This window comes from Centruroides sculpturatus, unplaced genomic scaffold (assembly GCF_000671375.1).
Source record: "Centruroides sculpturatus isolate CEXI.00-Female unplaced genomic scaffold, Cexi_2.0 scaffold762, whole genome shotgun sequence".
In the NCBI taxonomy this organism is placed as follows: Eukaryota; Metazoa; Arthropoda; class Arachnida; order Scorpiones; family Buthidae; genus Centruroides; species Centruroides sculpturatus.
In genome coordinates this window covers 341205-364008 of record NW_019384911.1, presented here as the reverse complement: position 1 = coordinate 364008, position 22804 = coordinate 341205, and the positions used below count along the sequence as shown (strand labels likewise).

The 22804-nt window shown below is 31.2% G+C and overlaps 1 protein-coding gene across 2 annotated transcripts; it reads right to left on the bottom strand.

Moving 5' to 3' along the window:
- Positions 1–1254: 1254 nt before the first annotated feature.
- Positions 1255–21739, bottom strand: LOC111631657 (rho-related GTP-binding protein RhoE-like). Of its 2 annotated transcripts, none has more exons than XM_023375955.1 (6): positions 21603–21739; positions 18200–18353; positions 16917–17004; positions 4585–4694; positions 2384–2545; positions 1255–1802 (listed from the first exon to the last, which is right to left on the bottom strand). In XM_023375955.1, the coding sequence occupies exons 2-6, from the start codon at positions 18293–18295 to the stop codon at positions 1578–1580; spliced, it is 681 nt and encodes a 226-aa protein (XP_023231723.1). In that variant the 5' UTR covers positions 18296–18353; positions 21603–21739; the 3' UTR covers positions 1255–1577. The 2 variants fall into 2 exon arrangements, with proteins under 2 accessions (XP_023231723.1, XP_023231724.1); XM_023375956.1 differs by having other exon boundaries at positions 2411–2545.
- Positions 21740–22804: the final 1065 nt, after the last annotated feature.

Sequence of the window (22804 nt, the reverse complement as noted above, 5' to 3'; positions counted from 1 at the left end):
TTGTGTGCTATGCAATTTCCTTCTAATTGCATTTTAATAAAATTTTAATAGCATATTTTAGAATAGGATAGGTTTGATGGAACAAGGCAACGCAACACTTGAACGATCGGCCAAGGAGGATGCCTACCGGGAGAACTTTCAATGGGAAACTGGCCCTATTCAGGTGTTAGACACTTGAAGAAAATATGGAAAATCCCACATGGCCAGCCCGTTGATCGGGGGGCGAACCGCAGCCAGTTGTTGTCAGTTCAGTGGTTTTTATCTACCGGGCACCAGTGGGCAATATTTTAGAATAGTATACGCATATTTAAAATATTCGGTATTCGGTTAGTAGCTAACCGAATTTCAAAATTATAACCGATTAAATAATGCCACAGATATAGAATTGCATTGTCTTGTGTTTCCATAAATCGTTGCTCGCATCGTCGTCCCATCCGTTACGCAATGTAAACTTTCGAGAAATGAGTTCTGTCAATACGTCACGTGTCTGACAATTCCCGATGCTATCGAACATGTCACACGTCACCGATCATCCCTTCTCTAGTCAAAATGCTGTTGGACTAATGGACTTCATCTCCGGAGAGTCTCCGTAACGTTAAAGAACTGTTGTTTGTTTTTACGTCTTTCAAGAAGCAAGTGTATGAAAAATAATTAAAGAAATTTCCTAAAAACTTAATCGGTTAAAATAATTTATCTTGGATTATTCAAATGATTACAGATTATAATTGCAGTCGTAAAGAATTAATGGAAAGGAATTTTTTCACTTTTTTTGGGGGTAAGATTCGTTTAATCTCTTGAGTTCTATTAACAAAAGTGGCTCCTTTTTTTTTTAATTAAATGTAGCAGTTTTAATATAGAAAAAGGTCAGAAAGCACAGATTTGTGTGTTTAATTGCAGGTTAACGAGCAAAAAAGAGAATCGAACACGCCGCTTTTTAATCTTCTTTCTAAAGTTATTAAACGAAATTTGTTAGCTGATTGTAATAAAAGAAAGCGTTAAATTAATTGCGATAAATGCGAACGATATTGTTTTTTAAACTTAAAATCTGTACATAAGAAATCCGGAAAAGGGGAAAAGAAACGTTCCTTTTTTTACACCCACCTCATTAAGTAACCTTTGTGTGTTAAGGTTATAAAATTACACGACCGAATGAAGTCTTTATTTATTTTATTTCCTTTTTTAAATGAAAATGCGAATAAAGAAATCCGTCTTAATCCCGATTTAGATATTAACTTAATTAGGAAAAAAATAGGAAAAAAGATAAAGGAAATGCTTCATCATCTGTTTAATTATAAAAAGATTTTTTTGACATTTTTTTATCACCAGATAACGATTTCATTTTCAACATTTTTTTTCTTTTTTTCTTTGTTTTTTCTTCATAGTGAACACGATGCAGGCTAAGCAACGAAGTAACAAGACAGAAGATATATATTTTTTATATATATTATATATATATAAAACTTGTGTCCAACGCGGTAAGGCTTTTTGATCAGGACACGCCCGTTAACGTGACAAACTCTTTTTTTAAAATCCTATATAACTGTAACACTCCCCATCGATTCCCATAGGATACTCGTTCACATAACGACGCAATGTCTGGCTTTTTCTCTCAGCTCGTCCTTTAAGTCGATTTTGCTCATGCAATTCACTTTTAAATACGGTCTGGTCACGTGGTTCTTGTTTAATTTACCAAGAGCCGCCAAAGCAGCCACTTCGAATGCATCTCGAACGCTTCTGCTGCAAGACTTGGAAGATGTTTCTACGTAAGTGGTGGCTCCGATCTGTCTAGACACCGCCAGAGCCTGTAAGAAATTAGAATATTGATTCAAATTTTTATATAGCTTAACTCTATGAATATAAAGGGGGGGAGGAGAAAAAAAGCGAGTATAAAGAAAAGGGTGGATCGATATCGAGTAAAATGAATTTATCGCTTTTGGTGGTTTCACAGTTCGTTTCAGCCCACCGAGTGAAACTAATGGAGGAAACTAAATATCTGATATTATTTTAATCGATTAAATGTTTCCCCTCATTCAAATTGATAAGATTTTATATTATTTTCCGAGATTCTTTAACAACACTGATGAAGATCCAACCTTGATCCATCGTGCTGTTTGTGTAAAGAATTCTTTTTTGTGTGGAACTTTGAGATTAGAGATGAAAGGAAAGTGGTAAAAACAAGATAGTCTTTTCAATCCCAGGATGGTGCGGTGTCATTTAGTGTAGAGTGACATTGAATGATAGCATTTTGTAGCCTGTCTGCTTACTGTCTGTCACACTCAATCGTTTGATTACTTTCTTCGATCCCATCAATGTGTTGGATGTCTAAGAAAATCGCGAAATGCGAGCATTTTAACTGATTAAAAAAAAGAAAAGAAAATCTTACCAAAATTCGAATATATTCGTAACCAACCTGTTCAGAAGTTACCGGCGATTTTTTGCCTTTTCCGAGGTCGCATAGAGTTTCCCTATCCGTCCTCAGATCGCTCTGGCAACCACAAAGAATGATGGGAACATTTGGCGAATGCTGACGCACTTCCGGGCACCACTAAAACAAAAACAGAAAAGGAAAAAAAAATGAAGCTAAAGCGGAAACGAACAATAATCAAAATGGCTTTAGTTCCGTCCACCGACTTAATCTAGTTGACCGTCAGCTATCAACTGGCTCTTTTATGACTAGAAACTGCAGAATTTTTACGACTATTTTTCTTATCACCTTAGCAACACTGTTAATAGCGACAATGAAGATGTTTTCTTCTAAAGAATAACAATTGGACAACTCTTTTATTCCACTACACAAAAAATTTTCACCCTCACTTTACTACTAAATAAAAAAAATTTTTTAAATAATAATATATACAAATTGTATTAATAAATGATCTGCTGGATTTTTATTGGAATATATTATGGCTAATTAATAATCACATACAAATAAATTCGGTAATAGGTAGCCTACCTCTAGCCAAATTGCTTTGTATCTGATTATTAATTAACCATAATATGACCCAATAAAAACCCAGCAGATTTAGTAAATAAGCATAAATAAAAATTTAACGGTTATAAATCATATATTTTAAAATATAAATATTTCTAATTTTAACAGTTTTTTAAATTATTTAGTAACGATTTTTAAAAGAAATCATATTCAGAGAAGCAAATTAAATGCCATTTATACACGAAAAACAAAGATAAAAATCGCAAATTTAACTAAATTTAAAATATATATATATATATATATATTAATAATAAACATTTAAGAATTATAAAATTAATAATTTCTGCTCGAATGAATCCCACTTAAAAATTAAATTAAATTATTTAAAAAGCTTCCTTCGTAACTATGCACCCGCATTTGATTTATTTGGTTCTTTAACGTAAAAAGAATCGATCAATATATTTTTACTTCTTGTCCTGAAGGAATATTTCAAATTAAAGTTCGTTGAACATCTTTACATTCTAACAGATTTATATTATTACCGTATAATCCTATACGTTTCATAGAAATACAGATTTAAATCTTGCTTTTACGCATTGTTGGGTGGAAGCGGAAAATTATGGTGTAGAAGTAAAGGAGACAAACATCGCTTCCTTGATTGTTTATTGAATACTCGAGTACTAAATAATATAATTAGACTAAAAGTGATAAATTTTATCGATTCGATTACAGGAAAAAAATATAATTAATATAAATATCAGCCCAGCTGATTGCCTGTTTGATATTTTAATTAGTCTAACTGCTTAATTACCTTTCTGTCGCGAACGTTGTACTAAAATTCTTGTAATGTCTGAATTTTAATGACAAAATAAATATTTCTATACATTTAAAATGAAATTAGATTTTTACTGTATATAAATTATTCACAATTAAATTAAATATTTTATAAGGCTAGAAACTATAAGTGAAAAATTCAAAAGCAAAAACTAAGTGAAAATTCGTTTTGGAGTTTCATAAAACTGATGTGATTTTAAGAGTTTTATTTAATCTTTTTGATTGTAGATAATCTTTTTGTAAGTTAAAAATTGAGGAGAAGAATGAAAAAAATTGACTTAAAAGACGAATAAAAATAGAAATAATTTTATGAAATAAATTGAAAAGTTTGGATATGTTGAATTGCTCAATTCTTTGTAGTTTTTCTTTTTCTTTCAATGAATCACCGACGAGTACACTTTGATGTTACTGTAAAGAACATAAAATTAAGGTGACTAATTATCAAAATATATATTTAATTCTGTCATATTTACTTAAATTTTTATCATTTTTCTTGTTTCCTAGAGTAAAAATTTTTCCGAACAAACATCAAAGATTTATCACGGATACAAATCGACGTTGGTATCAAGAAAATTCTTTGGAGGAGAAAAATGAATTACCTATTGTTACGGTATGAGAAACATCATTTATCACAGTCTTCTCCTAGTTAAAACATTGACACAATTTAAATGAAGCATTCCCACATCACCATCTTTCAAAATATGCAAATTATGGGATTCGACATAAAAATGCAAATTTGTTTATTGATCATAATAATAACTACATTATTTTCAAACAAAAGACTAAAGAAGAGGGGATAAAATAATCTACTTACTTACCTTGTTAACTGTATTATCTAGAGAATTTGAATGACAAATGTGGAAACACAGAAGAAACACTTTAGCATCTTGATATGACAATGGACGTACTGTATCGTACGCGGAGGCACCTACAAACAAATAATCATTTTCAGCTTTGCCCGGTAATATCAAAAGAATATTCGTTCACGTTTAGTCTCTTTTCTTCTCGTTTATAATACTTTTTTTGCAGATCGCAGATAATCATCGATTTAGAACGAACATACTTTTAAACTTCATAATTTCGATTTTCGAGTAACAAAGAGAAAAATCACTCGACTGTATCCTATAGAACATTTAACAAAACACAAAGAAATGAGTTCGCTGTGTATTATTTGGCACTGGTTGAACACTTGCCAAAACGACTTTGTTATGCTTCTCTAGACATTTTATTAAACTTTTTTTTAAAAAAACATAAACTTGATATTAAAAAATTTTAACAACTGAAAATTCATTCGACAGAAGATACGACCAGTTAAGTTCTCGATAGTATTTTGAAATTTTTCCTTTACTTTTTAAAAATTTCATTTAATTTTAGGTTAGAATAATAACAATATTGTATGGAGCTAAATTAAATTTGAACATATCCATTAAATTTTGAAAAATGCTCTTGAAACATTCCTCTGTTCTAAATGAATAAGCGCGGTAATTTTGATCTTTTTAAGATAAGGTGTGAAATCATAGGATGTATGGGAAGATGAGGATAAGGTGTAAAATTATATTAACAATATATATAATTTTCTCTTTTCGGCTATAATATTTACATTAAAAATTCGCTTAAACAACGTTGATTTCTCTCCTTTATTATTGGCTAACACACACGCACACATTTTATTAAAATAGCAGAAAGATCGGAATTAATTATGGAAATGCCGAATTATTTTTATTTTTGCTCATAAGACAATTTCATAAATTATACAAGATATAGAATATAATTTTTCACAATTGATTCGATGAATTTCTAAACAAATAGACTTACCAGAATACTTGAAAATATTTACTTTAAAAAAATCAAATTTTTGTAGTTTACTTGAAAATATTTTCAAATGTTTGTATTAAAATATGAAAAGAAATCCAAAGAGAATTTTTCGAAGTCTGCAATTTGTTCAAATGTCGAAGGTCATTTCGAAATATTATATTTTCAAATATTATTTATTTATAGAACATAAAATAAAGCTCATATTTAAGAAATTTTGTTTTAAACGTATTCATAATATCACGATTTAAAAAATCAACTATAGCTTTTCTTCCGTAATATTTCTTGTGGGTATTACTACAATAGAGAAACTTGCTTAACATGTATAATACCTTATGGAGAGCACAGGAGAAGGGTGCATTGTTATCATCCGCAACTGTTCCATTAATAACGTTTCCCATGATCCTCGTTCTGATATATTGACTATAGATAACGAGTTTTCTGCATTCTCTTGTACGCGTTATAGAAACTTGTTGCTCTCTGCAATTTATCAGGAATTTCATTAAACATCTGCAGATAAATTAAGAATTCTTTTCTCCTTAATGGAATCTTAAGTAGGATCGTCTTTATTCGTCAGCACGTACGATTGTACGCAATTTAAGCTCGGTACGAAGTTAAAAACACTTGTCATAACATAATTTTAAGTAATTAAAATTGTAATTATACCAAATGATCGTGTCTACTTTTTAATCTACCGATAAATAATTGAAGTAAACTACTAGTAACTTATTATATACTACAGTATAATCATACTATGTAAAACCACTGAACACTGTTAGTTGGTCGAAGATCCACGCTTCACCAACGGGTTTTCTGGATTTTTTGTTCACCTGTCTAACACCTGAATAGGGACATGTTTTCCCATTGTTTAGTTTGGTGGGATACGGAAACGCAACACATAGACGAACTGCGAAGAGGGATGCCTCCCGGGAGACTTTCTATGGAAAACTGATTCCTATTCGGGTATTCTATCAAGAAAATCCAGAAAAATTCACGCGACCAGTTGGCGAGGCGCGAACCCGCGACCAAATACCAGTGTTCACAGTTTTCTCATAAAAAATCCTCCCGGAAGATATTCCCCCTTGGCAAATCGCCCACGAGTTGCATTGCCTTATCCCATTAATCCTACAATCCTGCTCACAATATACATTGAATATCCTTGTCCTATACATAAATAATAGTTTAAAAAAACGAGTTCAAGCTGTGAAATAACTTACTTAAATTACCAACAGGCTAAGTGAATCGTCAAGAAAAGATAATTGCACGATTTAGAATCGAGGAAGAATGGCATGTTAAGAAAGAAAGAAATCAAGGTATGTCGACTGGATGGAGGATATTATTAAATAATTAAATGAATATTATTTCATTTAATTTTAGGTTAGAATAATAACAATATTGTATGGAGCTAAATTAAATTTGAACATATCCATTAAATTTTGAAAAATGCTCTTGAAACATTCCTCTGTTCTAAATGAATAAGCGCGGTAATTTTGATCTTTTTAAGATAAGGTGTGAAATCATAGGATGTATGGGAAGATGAGGATAAGGTGTAAAATTATATTAACAATATATATAATTTTCTCTTTTCGGCTATAATATTTACATTAAAAATTCGCTTAAACAACGTTGATTTCTCTCCTTTATTATTGGCTAACACACACGCACACATTTTATTAAAATAGCAGAAAGATCGGAATTAATTAAGGAAATGCCGAATTATTTTTATTTTTGCTCATAAGACAATTTCATAAATTATACAAGATATAGAATATAATTTTTCACAATTGATTCGATGAATTTCTAAACAAATAGACTTACCAGAATACTTGAAAATATTTACTTTAAAAAAATCAAATTTTTGTAGTTTACTTGAAAATATTTTCAAATGTTTGTATTAAAATATGAAAAGAAATCCAAAGAGAATTTTTCGAAGTCTGCAATTTGTTCAAATGTCGAAGGTCATTTCGAAATATTATATTTTCAAATATTATTTATTTATAGAACATAAAATAAAGCTCATATTTAAGAAATTTTGTTTTAAACGTATTCATAATATCACGATTTAAAAAATCAACTATAGCTTTTCTTCCGTAATATTTCTTGTGGGTATTACTACAATAGAGAAACTTGCTTAACATGTATAATACCTTATGGAGAGCACAGGAGAAGGGTGCATTGTTATCATCCGCAACTGTTCCATTAATAACGTTTCCCATGATCCTCGTTCTGATATATTGACTATAGATAACGAGTTTTCTGCATTCTCTTGTACGCGTTATAGAAACTTGTTGCTCTCTGCAATTTATCAGGAATTTCATTAAACATCTGCAGATAAATTAAGAATTCTTTTCTCCTTAATGGAATCTTAAGTAGGATCGTCTTTATTCGTCAGCACGTACGATTGTACGCAATTTAAGCTCGGTACGAAGTTAAAAACACTTGTCATAACATAATTTTAAGTAATTAAAATTGTAATTATACCAAATGATCGTGTCTACTTTTTAATCTACCGATAAATAATTGAAGTAAACTACTAGTAACTTATTATATACTACAGTATAATCATACTATGTAAAACCACTGAACACTGTTAGTTGGTCGAAGATCCACGCTTCACCAACGGGTTTTCTGGATTTTTTGTTCACCTGTCTAACACCTGAATAGGGACATGTTTTCCCATTGTTTAGTTTGGTGGGATACGGAAACGCAACACATAGACGAACTGCGAAGAGGGATGCCTCCCGGGAGACTTTCTATGGAAAACTGATTCCTATTCGGGTATTCTATCAAGAAAATCCAGAAAACTTCACGCGACCAGTTGGCGAGGCGCGAACCCGCGACCAAATACCAGTGTTCACAGTTTTCTCATAAAAAATCCTCCCGGAAGATATTCCCCCTTGGCAAATCGCCCACGAGTTGCATTGCCTTATCCCATTAATCCTACAATCCTGCTCACAATATACATTGAATATCCTTGTCCTATACATAAATAATAGTTTAAAAAAACGAGTTCAAGCTGTGAAATAACTTACTTAAATTACCAACAGGCTAAGTGAATCGTCAAGAAAAGATAATTGCACGATTTAGAATCGAGGAAGAATGGCATGTTAAGAAAGAAAGAAATCAAGGTATGTCGACTGGATGGAGGATATTATTAAATAATTAAATGAATATTTTAATATCAAATAAATAATTACAACTGATATAAACATACGAAGAGATTAAACACGAAAATTAATTGAGCATAATTAAAAAGATACATTAAGACACGATAAATTAATAATTTTGACGAATATTCAAATATATATTCTAGTAAAATATTTTAGTTTAAATGTATTTGATTCCTGGCATTTTGATATATTTATTTCTTTATAATAAAAATTACGAAAAATTTCCAAGTCATTGAATAAATTCGAAAGCATTTAACATTTTTAAAATATTTTTAAATGTTAAATTTATATAACCCATATAGGAAAAAATTGATGAATATTTATATTTAGTTACAATTTATTTATTCTTATTTAAATGAGTATAAGTTTATAAAAAATAGAGCGAGAGATATTTAATTTCTTTTTAAGCTATTTATTAATTAAATAATAAATTTCAATATTTACTTTTTTATTCTATGTATGTGTTTATATATACAGTATATAGTGGGGGAATATGTGAGGGAATAGTGAACCAAAAAGTGGTTCTTCCCACCCTGTGGGCGTAAGAGAGCTTTTTGATTATAATTAAAAAGTCCTTTTCGATGATTATAATTAAAAGACCACAATGGCCTGACCCATAATGGAGTGTCGAAATGGCAGTAGTGTTGAGGGCTGTATGGAGTAGAGTGAACTCCTTTCGCCATTTTTTTCAGCTGTAATTTTTAAATTGCAGAACTATAAATTCCCACTGGCGTTCGTCTGTCAGTCTGTCTATCTAACTGACTGTCTGTCGTCCATCCTTAATCTTGAGAACAGAGTTAGATAAAAGTCGAGACCCGATATGGAAAGCTTAGGGCAGATCAGGGACCCCGATTAACTATATATAAACTTATAGTTTGGAACGGAAGTCACGTTATTTCAATTCAAAAATTTTCTCCAGAACGGAGTTAGATAGATGATCGATATGACTCTATGTTAACAGGAAAAGCATGATGTACAGGGGCAAGAGACTACTAAAATCGAGAGCATACATTTTAAATTATGGAATCACTAGGGGCCTCTTAAATTTTCTTGGGCCCAGGAAAAAATCATCAGTTTATCCCTGTCGACGGTCTTGTCGGGTGGTGAGAGACGGGCCCGTGAAAAAATTCTAGAGTGTTACAATCCCCGAATTCGAAAACAGGTTCCCTATATCGGTAGGTTTATAATTGAATCTACAGCTGTAGCTGGTTAAGACATAAACTTACCGCTGTACACATTTAGACTTGTTAGATATAATTTTTGACAATTTGATTTTGATAAAGAAATATATTGAAATTATAAACATATAAACGAATCAATAAAGATAATTTACATTCACCATGCATATTTTCTATTGAAAATTCTAAACGCACTAAACTACATTAAACTAATCATTTTGATAATATTTCCAGATTAAAATATTTGAAAAGACTGCATGCACAATTATCTAAATTTAATTACAAAAGTATTGACATTATTTAATTATAAATTAAATTAAATTATTTTATTTTTAAAGAAATGATAATGTAATAAAAATTAAATAAATAAAAGAATATTTAAAGAGTCTATTATTTTCGGAAATTTATACGAAGATATTTTTCTTCTTGAACAAAATTTACAGCCTTTTTTTTATACTTGAGTATATATTAATATTTGTTGTGAACTTCACTGGTGGCTGAGTGGATAAAACTACCGAACACCGGTAGTTAGTCGCGGGTTCATGCCTCTCCAACGAGCTGACTGCGTGGAGTTTTCCAGTTTTATTCACGTGTCTAACACATAAATAGGGCCAATATTCTATAGAAAGTCCTCTTGGGAGGCATCCCTTTGTCAGATTGCCCATGTGTTGCATTGCCTTATCCCTGCATTGAACTGAATTAGATTGATTGAATAAGGCAACGCAACACATGGGCAATTTGTCAAGAAGATGTATCCCGGAAGAACTTTCTATGGTAAACTGGACCTATTTAGGTATTAGACATGTGAAGAAAACCCGAAAACTTCACGCGAACCCACGGCTAATGTCATTCAATCCAATATGTTGCGAGATTTTCGGGGAAAATTAATAAACTTCCATTTATTTAACAAGAGCATTTCTTCACCTTTATTTTTTATTATTAAAAAAGTATCAATAGTTTTTTTTAGTTTAGTTAAACTAATTTCAAATATTTCAACGGATAAAAATAGTTTTGTTATCGTAAGTATAATATATTGGATGAATATATCCATATTAAAATCGCAAATCTGACGCAATGCATCAATTCGGTCGCGTGGTTGTCGAGTATTGGATGAATAAAATAGCCTTTACTTATAGAAACTTCAAATATTTATTAGAATGCAATTTAACTTTAGGACTTGTTCGAAAAGAGAAAGTCGATCCAAAGTAACATAAGGTATTTTGCAAACGCTTAATCGATATTGTAATATGCGTTCGACAAAGGTGTCATGTTTAAAAGCATTTGCATTCCTTAATGCTTCTTCACTCGCCACCGGATAATAAAACTTGCAAATGCAACTACCAATCGAGATANATATATATATATATATATATAGATTTCCTAAGGGAAATATACGTGAATAGATTAAACTAAGTATTATTTCAAATTTTCATTGAAATTTTTTATTTTCTATTAAGTTTTCATTAGGAATATTTCTTTTATCCGTAAAATATGAATCTGATATCATGAATTTAGACTATACAAATCCAAAATATCGATTATTTTTGGAACTAAGTGGTGCAAAATTTATAGAAATGCGGAATACAGTCTACTTGATTGCACCGAGACACGTCCGAAAACCATGAATTATGAAGTTTGAAAGAAAATGTTAGAAAAATTCAATTTCTGTCAAAAATATTTGGATAACATATATTATGGGGCAAAAATTCCGATCTGACTTTTAAAAAATAGCTTTTTTTGTTTTGAATTTTCTTACGTGAGCTTGCCAAATCACTTCTTCTTCATTGGTTTGATTTGGTTCGATGGAATACGGCAACGCAACACGTGGGGAGGAATGGCTCTCAAAAAGACTTTCTATGAGAAACTGTCTCCTATTTATGAGTTAGACACGTGAAGAAAACTCGGAAAACTCTACGCAGCCAGCCTGTTGGTGATGTGCGAACCCGCGACCAACTCCAGTATTCGGTGGTTTTATCCAATCGTCATTGGTGGTTCTATTCCCCATTGAAATTGGTAAATAAAGTGATTTCTTCGCTTATTTTTGGTGGAAAAGTTTCTGTAAAAGATTGATTAAACCCCTTATCTAACTTTTTAAAAAGTCTGAAATGTTTTGGTATACGGGTAACTGAACTGTAAATATAAAATCAGCGAGTGTGCAGGTTTCCAACCAGAACTGATTAGTTGCAGACTTATCTTCTAACACCGTCACAGACATCTGGTCTCAAGACACCATAATAAATAGGTAGGAAATGAAACCAAGTTGTAACTCCCCCGAGCTTTATTCACAAAATTTTCCCTTAAAGGCAACTTTGTGAAATTCCCAAATGATGCTGAAATTCACCTTTTGTTTATGGCCAACTTAGCTAATAATTGTTTGGCTCAGTCATTTATTATCGACGATGAACGAAATACAAAAAAAAAATCATGTCCGGATTTCTTTGAGAGAATAACTTTCACCCGGGTCTATTCGTATTTTGTAGCTAAAATCTCTATATCTCTTTTCTATGTTCCCATTATATCAATTAATATAGTAACACGTGATTGGTTGCTCATCTTCTAATCGATCAAAACAAGACGTGACCAGAAACGTAATTTGAGCGTTGGCTGCAATTTTGATTTGTTTATTTTCCAGAGAGCTGCCGCAAAAAAGGGGAAAAAATTGCTATCCGCTAAGTTTTTTAATCACTTCCTTACTCTTTTTTCTGTAATTTTGTAGAATATAAGTAATAAAAATAACACGAATTCTCCAAATTAATTCCGTAAAAGCGGAAGTTAATCGCGTTGATGCATTAAAATCTTATTGCTTTTTCATCTTTTTTTAATAAATGAGAATTTAATGTTTTGTAATTTATATAAAAACAAGAATAATAGTTAGTTTTAATGGTTATTTTTATAAATTCAAACATTTTTCGCCCTTTAAATTTACCTTTTTATAGCCTTTCTAAATGTCATCGTCTAATGAAATGCTCGATTTTATTGCGTAAAAGCTGTATTACCATTTCCTTTTATTTATATATATCTAGTTAATATATTTTTCGAAGGAACTAGATGTACATATATTATCATTTCGATCGCATTTCATAATATAGATATTTTAATATAGCAATCTCTCCTGTTTCTGATTGCAGCAATGTGCGCGATTTACATCTTTTCACTTAAACTTTTGATGATAAATGCATCCTTTTCAGAATTTAAATTGTTTCCACTTTCGATATTATCTTTCGACAGTTATTTTCTTGTAAAATGTAAAAAGAAATCCTTTAAAAATTCAGTTAAAGTAGAATACCTATCAAAGAAAATCGATTCGAAAAATAGTATACATCGAAGAACCGATGAGTAATTTGAAGAAAAACAAGAAAAACAACAACAGCAAGAACAACACGAAGAAGAAAATGTTAAAGAAATGGAAATGACTTGTTGACGCAGTCTTTTAGACACTTGCAGCAAAGATTATGAATTCAAATTTTCATCATCGCCGATCGATAATGGTAATTGTGTAGCGATATTATCATAGTAATGGTCGTCTACTAAATTATTTAACATAAAAGATAATTTTTGGCTTTACGAGATTGACCGACTTCATTTTTCTAAGTTGCAATTTAAGATTTTACTCAATTTATCTCGAATCGTATGCAAGTAATGCCGATAAAACGTAGTAATTTCATCATTAATGACATCAATTTATATAACGTAACATTATTCCATGTAAATTCAAATTATAGTGTGTTAAAGTATTACCGCTGGTCAGAAAATGGTAAATTTTTCGAAAAAAATTAGATAAGAAATAAATTTTTAGGTATATATTTTTGAAAGAGATACATAAATAGAGAAGCAATTCTTTGTTAAATTTCAAAGGAGCAGAAAGATTATCATTATTGCTATAAATGTTAACATGCAAAACTGAAATAGTATAAATTTATGAAAGGAACCAAGACTCGAAAGTGCAAAATACAGGTTTTACATAAAAATTGCATTGGTGTAGCTTATATTTTCAAGTTAAAACCGTGACTCGAAGACTAAGTTTCTGAACAACCCACTCATAGACTAATAATCGGATTTGACCAAAAAGCAGTTTTTAGTAAGTTGGGCCTAGAATATTCGGGTTTAAAATCTCGAATTCTTTACCGATACGCTGCAACCCCAAAGATTTTTTGTTTTTTTTTTTTGCCATGGCTCCGTCGGGAGCTATTTTTAAGGTGTCCAGATTTAAGCTTTTGTAGACTCGTAGACGAATGGTAATCTGGTAAAGTGGAGAAAGTGCAAAAACCGATCAGATTAACGATAATTTCCGCTCTTGTAAACTTCAATTCTCCCATATCTCGGTAACAAAATGATGCATAAAGAGAAACAAGTGCGAGTGAAACGCTGTTTCGTGTCTCGAACAGATTTGTTTCGTCCAAATGGAAGCGAATAAACATTTTTTATCCTACAGTAAAAGAGGGAAAAAACTTTCTAAAGAAAGAAATTTTCTAACTTCTATTCCCCTATAAAAATAAATTGTTTTACAAATTCTTCTGTTTTATCGTTCGTCAAATATTTGTCTAAAGCTTCAGCAAATAAGAATTTCTTAATAAGTGGCAGAAAAATACTAAAATATATGATTTTCCTAATGGATTTCTTGGGCGTTAGTGAAAAATCTTTTGCATAAATTATAAATTATGTTAAAAAAGCATTTATTTAACCTCTAGCGTTCGGTTTCAATGTCAAAACTTTCTATTAAAAAACACCAAAATTTTACTTCTCTTTTATATTTTTTTTTATTCTCTAAATCATTATTTTTGTCATGAAAGTCGTAAAAAATACTTTGACTAGAATCAAAGCCGGAGTGGAATTCTATCAAATTCAAACTTTTTGGAAGAAAAAATTTCCTCGACTATTCCAAATTTTTATTTATTTTATTCTCGTATCGAGCAAGGCGCAAAAAAGAATTTTTCTGCAGTTTTTTCCCCTATTTTTTTTATCCATTTTGTAAAGTATTTTCGGTGTTTTAACATCGTCAGACAGATCAGGGATATCGGGCGGAAAAGTTTGACAAGTTGGATGACATTTATTGATTGGTTAAAATCCGGAAAGTTAGGTAACAAAAAGTATGCTTTTAGCCCGATTTGATGGATTAAGAGGGAGAATATCCTTATTAATATACGTCACCAATCTACTTAATTATTCAGTCGATAGCATTAAAGGATTGAAGGAATTTTCAAGTATTACATCAGCAAAAATTTGCCCTTTTTTGATCCCCCCTCCCCATTATCACCACTCATTAGAAATCAAGCCAATTATGTCATCAGACCAGAAGTTTAAATCATTCGCAAATACACAGGAATTATTTTAATATGAAAATCGGGTAGAAAAATAAACGACCGTTACAATTTGACGTCATCAAAGACCCCCCATAAACTGCTGACGTAATACTTGAATGGTTCCTATGCTCTTATTTTGAACATTTAAGATTTAAAAGTAAAAATAATAATAATTTATACTGGAGCATTTTATGTTTATCACGTTTTATAAGCAGATAATGTATTGGTCGACTCGCCGAAGTGGAATTAATGTCGTCATTAAAGAAAGGATTTAATAACCTTCAACAACAAGCTGGTCGGAAGATTATTAAATATTGAAATATGAAATCCCCTCTTTGATTAATTGTTATGATAGACGATTATGTTATTGTTTGCCGTTATTATCTTACTCGTTACAAAAACATTGTTTTAAGTAGATAGAAATGAGTTTTCATTGTTCCAATTATCCAGACTTAATTGAAATCTGATCTTAAAAAGTGGAATATTTTTTATAAACTCGAAGAATAGAAGCAGGGGGAAGAGAAAAAGCATTTCAACAAAAACTCTTCCATTTGGACTGACGACAAATTCTTTGGAAATGGTCAGATAGACAAGCCACCATCTGTCATCTTTCCATGTCCGGAAGTTAAGACTATCTGTCATTGTGACGTCAAAGTTGAGCTGGATGAATAGAATGTTTGTCACGACATCGACGAACGTTCCCAATACACCGAATAGGAAAAATGACCAGCTTCTGGATATCGAAAAAAAGGGGGTATTGAATATGCGCATATATCTCCTTTTCGAAATATCATAAACGTGAAGAATATTAGGAGCGTGACGCCATATTCGATTCGAGTTTCGATAATCACCCCTCTTTCAGATAAGGACGGTCTTCATACATAACTTATCGTACTATAAACCAGGCTTTTATATCTCCTAGAACTATATTAACGCGATTATTGGAACGGGGCCATCGTTTAAAACCCACCAAAAATTGTTTATATCGCTATTTAAGAGTTATAAAATACGCATTAAAGGGGAAAGAATTTTAATACGTATATTATCATATTACAGACAATAAAATTCATATAATGGGTATACCCATAAAAATTATTATTATTCGAATTTAGAGGGGGGGGGTTTTTATCAAGTCATAAGCTTCTTCGATAATTTATGTCTCGGGGCTTAGAAGAATATAACCTTACGAGGAGTCGGATGTAATTTATGGCCTCCTATGTAGAATTGTATGGTGACACTGGAGGGAGTTGTTAGATAGGAATGCTCGACGTGTCAACTAGAGCTGGTGAGATCTCAGAATATGAGAATAGACCGGTCTGGGGAGCAGTTAAACAGTTTTCGCATCTACGCTTTCATCCTAGAGATTACGGGTAGAAATAATGATATTCCATTATGTTTCCATGGGAATAGAAGGCCTCGCATATTCCGAAAACGAGATTAACCTCTGAAAAATAAAATGAAATAAAACTTCGAAACGAACAGATTACCCTCTCATAAAATTTATAATCACTTTTTATAGCGGCAAATCAATCTAAATCGAAAATAAATATTAAGATATAAAAATGACAAATGCTGTATTCGGATCGTAAAGCAAATACGTGCTTAGAAACTTAATGCGTTTTTTTTTTATTTTATTGGCTTTTCACTTATTAAAAAAATCCATTTATACGATTTTTTTTTATTTTCTTACCTGAGGTATCCCAAAGAGTAAAGTTAATTCTGTAGTCACTCACTTCATAGGAAGCCGTGTAACGTTCGAAACCAGTTGGCGAATACACCTAAGAAGAGGACAATTTCTTCATTAGGTTTTATGCAGTTTAATTTTTTTAAGAAAAGAAAAGAAGAAGAAAAGAAAATAATCTGTTTAAGTAAATGGGTTTGACGAAAAGAAGACAACAAATAACGCTGATTATTTAGGAAACGAGATTGCTGCAACAATTAGATTGACACAGAGTGGTTTAAGTAGGAATTTGCGTGTGGGTTCTGATCTAGCTAAGAGCATCCTCCAAAATCTATCGCGATATTACCGATGGATATATGCTCATAATGATTCCAGATACGGAAGGAGGGTTGATGTCTTTCCATTTCCGTACCATCAGAATCTTCTTTTTTGGCTTGTTTTGGATGAACTTCGATAGTAATTCCGATCGTTTATCGATCGACGGGTAGAGAGATTATTGATCTTATCAAACAAATGCGAAAAATTAACCGGAATCTTCTTCGTATGCGAGTAATTAGAGATCGTTTGTTTGAGGAATCGATTGGTTACGGGTATGCAAAAACCGCATTATGGCGGATGTTGACCGATTCATTGTTTACGAATAACTTCAATCTTCAAACTAAACTTCTTTTCTGTTGTATTACGGAGAACAAATATGCTGCTAGGCACGAATGTGATTAAATTCCTCCGAGTGGCCGAGAAAAAAGTAATTAACAAAATTACTCGTAACAAGAAAATAAGTCAATTTTAATGAAATCTAAGGTTACTGTGAAAGTTTACTTGGATTTAAAAAAAAAAATTCCTATTAAGTTAAGCAGGCACTGCGAAACTCACGAAAATCGCAATAACAAACGTTAGACTGGGGATTGGGTTCGTCATCCTTTTGACTTAAAAAGAAGTAAAAAAAAGAAAAAGTGTTTGCCTAAATCCAGTCTCCTTGGATAAAAAAAAAAATCGGCCACTCGCTCCAACCTGCTGCTCCTATTGATCCATCGAGAGTATCCAGCAATCACATTTGCCTGATGCGGTCACACGAGGGGGGTTTTATTGGTACGGGGGCGACAATCACGTGATTGGTGCTAGTCCGGTTTCCATGACTACATACGGGTGACAAAACTTCCCATTGATTTCCTTCCAATGAAAGTCAATAGGCTGATAAATATTCAGAATGGTAAAGCAAATAAGTTTTCCGATCGAACACGTTAATTAATTAATTGGATAATTTGTAGCTAACAGTAAAAGGCAACACTAACCTCGGTGAAGTTATCAGTAATGAAGCGTTGAATGAGAGCTGTTTTACCGCATTGGCTATCTCCCACCAACACTAACTTGCAATTAACTTCGTCCATTTTCACAGTTCCGTCGGACGGAGCCACGAAAGCACTGATGGCGATCCATTACGTCCATCTACAAAAAAAAAAAAAAAAAAAAGGATAATTAGTATCAAAATTCTGGATAATTATCCTCTCGTTTAACCGTTAAATCATCAAACTTTTTTTTTTTTTACATTTAGAAACTCGAAGGGTTTTCTTTTTAAGTTATTAAGCACTGGAGACATACAATGGGTTGAATTACAATCGAAGGAGAATACAGAAAACTATTCGGTTCGATACTGCTCTGCCTTTATGTATGTGATCCACACACTCCGGAAAAACGAAAAAACAACATGATGTTTTGAAAGAATGTCATCTAAACTAGAATATTCTGACCGGATTTTTCTGATATTTCAACCTTTTTATTATTTAAATTTTTTCGTGTAAAAAATTCAAACGCGTCAGACACGATAATATAAAATATTAAAACATTTTATAAATTTCAATATTTAGTAAAGTAAAACCTGTGTAAACCGGAATTGCACGATATCGAATATTGGCTTGGCAAGTTTCCGTTTTGAACAGGTTTTTTTTAACATAGAAAATCGCTCCGTTCCGATGAATTTTTTCCGTTTAGGCATGTTTTCGTTTTATTCAAGTTTTGTTTTTTGACAGGTTTTTCGGTATTTATTTATTTTTTACGTTCGCTTAGAAGTAAACAAAAATAAATTTCAAAAAAAAAAATTTGAGCTTAAAACCGTAACGAATTATTTAAATTTTACATTAAATATGATAGACAGAACATAAATTTTTAAAATACTGTATTATAGAATTTAATCGTGTAATTTTTTTTATTTTGTTTATAAACTTTCGTTGCATTAAAAGTCTGATTGCATTTTCCCCCTTAGGAAATATCCTTAAAAATATATATAAACTATAAAAAGGAAGGAGACTATCGATGAAAAAACACTAGAAGCTTTAAATGGAATAATAATAAGATATGGGAGAAAATATCTTTTTTTTTCCACGTCTTTCGACCTAGCAACTTTACTTGTTCTTTTTGATCGTGTGAACCTTGGATATAACCACGCTATTCCCTGCGGATCACGTGACTGATTGAGCAACCGAAGTCTAGGGAAATTTCGGAAGTTTTAGCAGACAATTTCGATAGCATTTGTTAAAACTAAAATGAAAAAAAAAGGAGGCGACGATCGTAAAAAAAATAAACAAAAATACGAATTTTCGAAGGCAAGTTTTAAAAATTAAATTCCAATATTACTCAAGAACATTATATAAGTAAAATAAGAAATAAAGAGGTTTTTATTCATTTTCGGCTCTTTTCTTTGAGTGGGGCACTAAGAAGACCTTTTTCAAGTCCATCGTGGATTTGGCTAGGCCAGTGGCGCTGTGGCAGTACCATGAAGCTTGAACCGTTATGAGGTCTCCTTCGCAACAAACAGCATTAAGTCAACATTCAAAAGAAGTTGCTTCGGAATCCTTCAGGCATTAGGAGGCCTGAACCTTAAGCTTCATAGTAGATCCGCCATTGGACTAGGCTCGTGATGGGTGCGGCTGGGTGACGAAGGATAGGATTCGACATACCCCTTTAAAAATCCTTCGGTTTTTCATCATCCAAAATTCGATCTCGCTATCCAAGAGAGGAGTAGGATGACGTCATAAATGTCTCGTTTACCCGGCTGTCTAATGCAAAGGCGAATGTTTATAAGTTAAGTAAATACATTTAAACTTCGCTTTGTTTTCAGTTTTATTTTCAATTTTATTCCGAGTAAAATGCTCCTCTTTTACTTTGTTATCTTTTACGTTAGTCTAATAATTCTGAACAAGTAATAATAAAATGAAGAAAAAGAAAAGAAAAGCTTGTTTGTTGTAATAGTTTTATATACAAGCATTTCTTTTTTTTCTTTCTTATTTTTCTAGAAATTCTATTTATACAGCGCTTCGTTTCTCTTAGAAAATTTTCAAATTGGACAAAACACATGAAAAATTTACTATTATCTCAAAAAACAGGAATGCTGCTGATATAATCACTCATTTAACTTTTATTATTTTCTGTAACTCTTATCAAAATTGTATTTTAGAATAAAATTCAGCGATAATATAAATAAATAAGAGATAATTATCCGTAATGTTTACATATCGTATATACAGGCTACATACATATATTTGTAAATATGCATCTGTGTGTGTAATTTTCTCTTATCTATTTTCGTATCTTTATAGGTCTGGTTTGTTAATAAACGGACTAAAATTTTAATTGATCGTAAAATCTTATTACTGTACATTTGCATAGAATCAGAAAAGATTCATTAACATTCGTTTGCGTGTTACTCTATTGTGTCTGAACGTATTAATACGCAAAACTGAAAAATATATCGTCTCGGCTTTAAAATAAATACACTTAAATATAATTTTGTTAGAAAGAATTCAAAATATTTAAATAAAATTAACACGCGTAAGCGGGGCCGTGAAGAGGGGGGAGCTGGAGATTTTACCCTGTGGACCGCTCTACCCCGCATACAATGCTGTATACCGCACGTGTTTTACGCTTGAAAGCCTTGCGCGTAAAAAATAGTGTTGTATGCAATATTATCATGCGTTAAGTTGACGTTTGCATCTGCTCTCGTATGGCATTCTTTTATTTTTAACCTGTAAAATCTGACTATACTTTATGTTTTCAGATCGTTTTTCTGTAAATTACCAATCAGTATTCTCTTCGCCTTTCGAAAGAAAAAGATTCTACGATCTTTATATGCAAATGGAAGTTATGCATGGGTTTAAATTGAAAGCTGAAGTTTGGAGAAAGTAATAAAAGAATAAAGAATTACCAGAATTATGTTGGTGTGAAATTTTTACGTGTAATTTAAGGAAGTTGTCTTACAATTTTAAAAATAAAATTTCTTCTTCCAATTTATAGATATTAACTTTAAAAAATACATAAATATTTTTATATTATAAATATAAAGAAAACGATGTTAAGTCGTTTCAGCCGAGTTCAATGCATCATTATTAATAGTTACACTCGAATAAAATCCTTAATTTTGAGGTATATTTACAATTTAAATGTATAAATATCTCGAATATAATTATTTTCATTTAAAAGTAAATCTACAATTTAAATTACAAATTTTAAAATCAGAAATTTTTCGTGTTCATAAAAATGATAATTAAATAATGAATATCTAAAAATTCGCTTTCACATTAAATTATAATTTTAAATATATTCTATTAAAATTTTAATTTAATCATTTAAATAATTAAAAACTGCATTGATTACAAGTGCTGCTATAAAGTAATTAAAGAAACGAAGAAGAGAAGAAATTACCTGAATTAGTAAGAAATGTGCACATGGTCGTATACAAGGGGTAAGTATCAATAAGCACAGAAGTGTTCATTTCAATACACACAACAGTCGTACATTATAAAAGAAACAGGACTATTTGCAGCACCCGAACAGCTCGCTTATAAGACGACGTCTGAACAGTTCAGTCACTTCGATGCGGCTCCATCCATTCTGTTAAAGGGTGGTGCACAACACATCACCTGTTTGAATGTGTCACATACAAATAATGTTGTTTACGCAATACACGCAACTGTAATAAGATAAGCTACTTAAATATCAGATTACTTTGTATAATATACAATATAAATGTTTATAACCGTCTTAAGCCATTTATCTAGTTTGGCATCTTATCCAGTGTATTATAGTATTTTTAATTTTCAGTTTTTGGGAATATATAAATGCTGTAAAGCTAATCTTTTCCTTGAAAATGTTTAAGTGTATTTAATTAAAATTTTAATTTCTTAATAATAAATGCGATTTTCTTTTGTATGCGGTTTATAATACAAACACCAAAGTTTGACCAGAAAAGCGGATTTACAGGAACCGAAGCAATTTAGTAAACAACCCAAACAGTACCTAATTAACATTTGTATTATCAAGAGATAACTTAAATCAAATACTCCATTAATTACTTACTTTAAGCTAAATGGAATAAATCATGAGCGGATTTTTATTGTTTTTTATTCTGTCTGGGAGATTTTAATTATTTATTTATATGTTTCAATTGAGTTTTATCGTTATTCATTCTTATTAAGCGAATATTAATATTTATAAAGCTTGAATTTTAGTTGATAAGAAAAAAAAATATGTGTATATATAAAATTAATTTAGCTAAAATGGAAAATAATTAAATTTTCTGATATAAAAGGAAATAAATCGATTTTATGTTTGTTTCTGAACAGAAGCTCTTATCGTTAATAATAAATTTCTCTGTTTAAAATATATACAACAGACTCTCGCTAATCTGGCGCCCTCTCTGTACAAGGAATGGCCAGATTACTGAGAGTTCGTAAACCTAAACCCGTCTACAGACAAAGAATGGTATGACCTGTGTTGCGCTTTTTCATTTCAACATTACGTGCAGTAAAGTGATAAGAATTTAACTGTATTAAATTTAATTTTAAAAGTTTGCTATATATTATGTATTTTAAAAAACACGAATAAGACAGAAATATACAGTATTA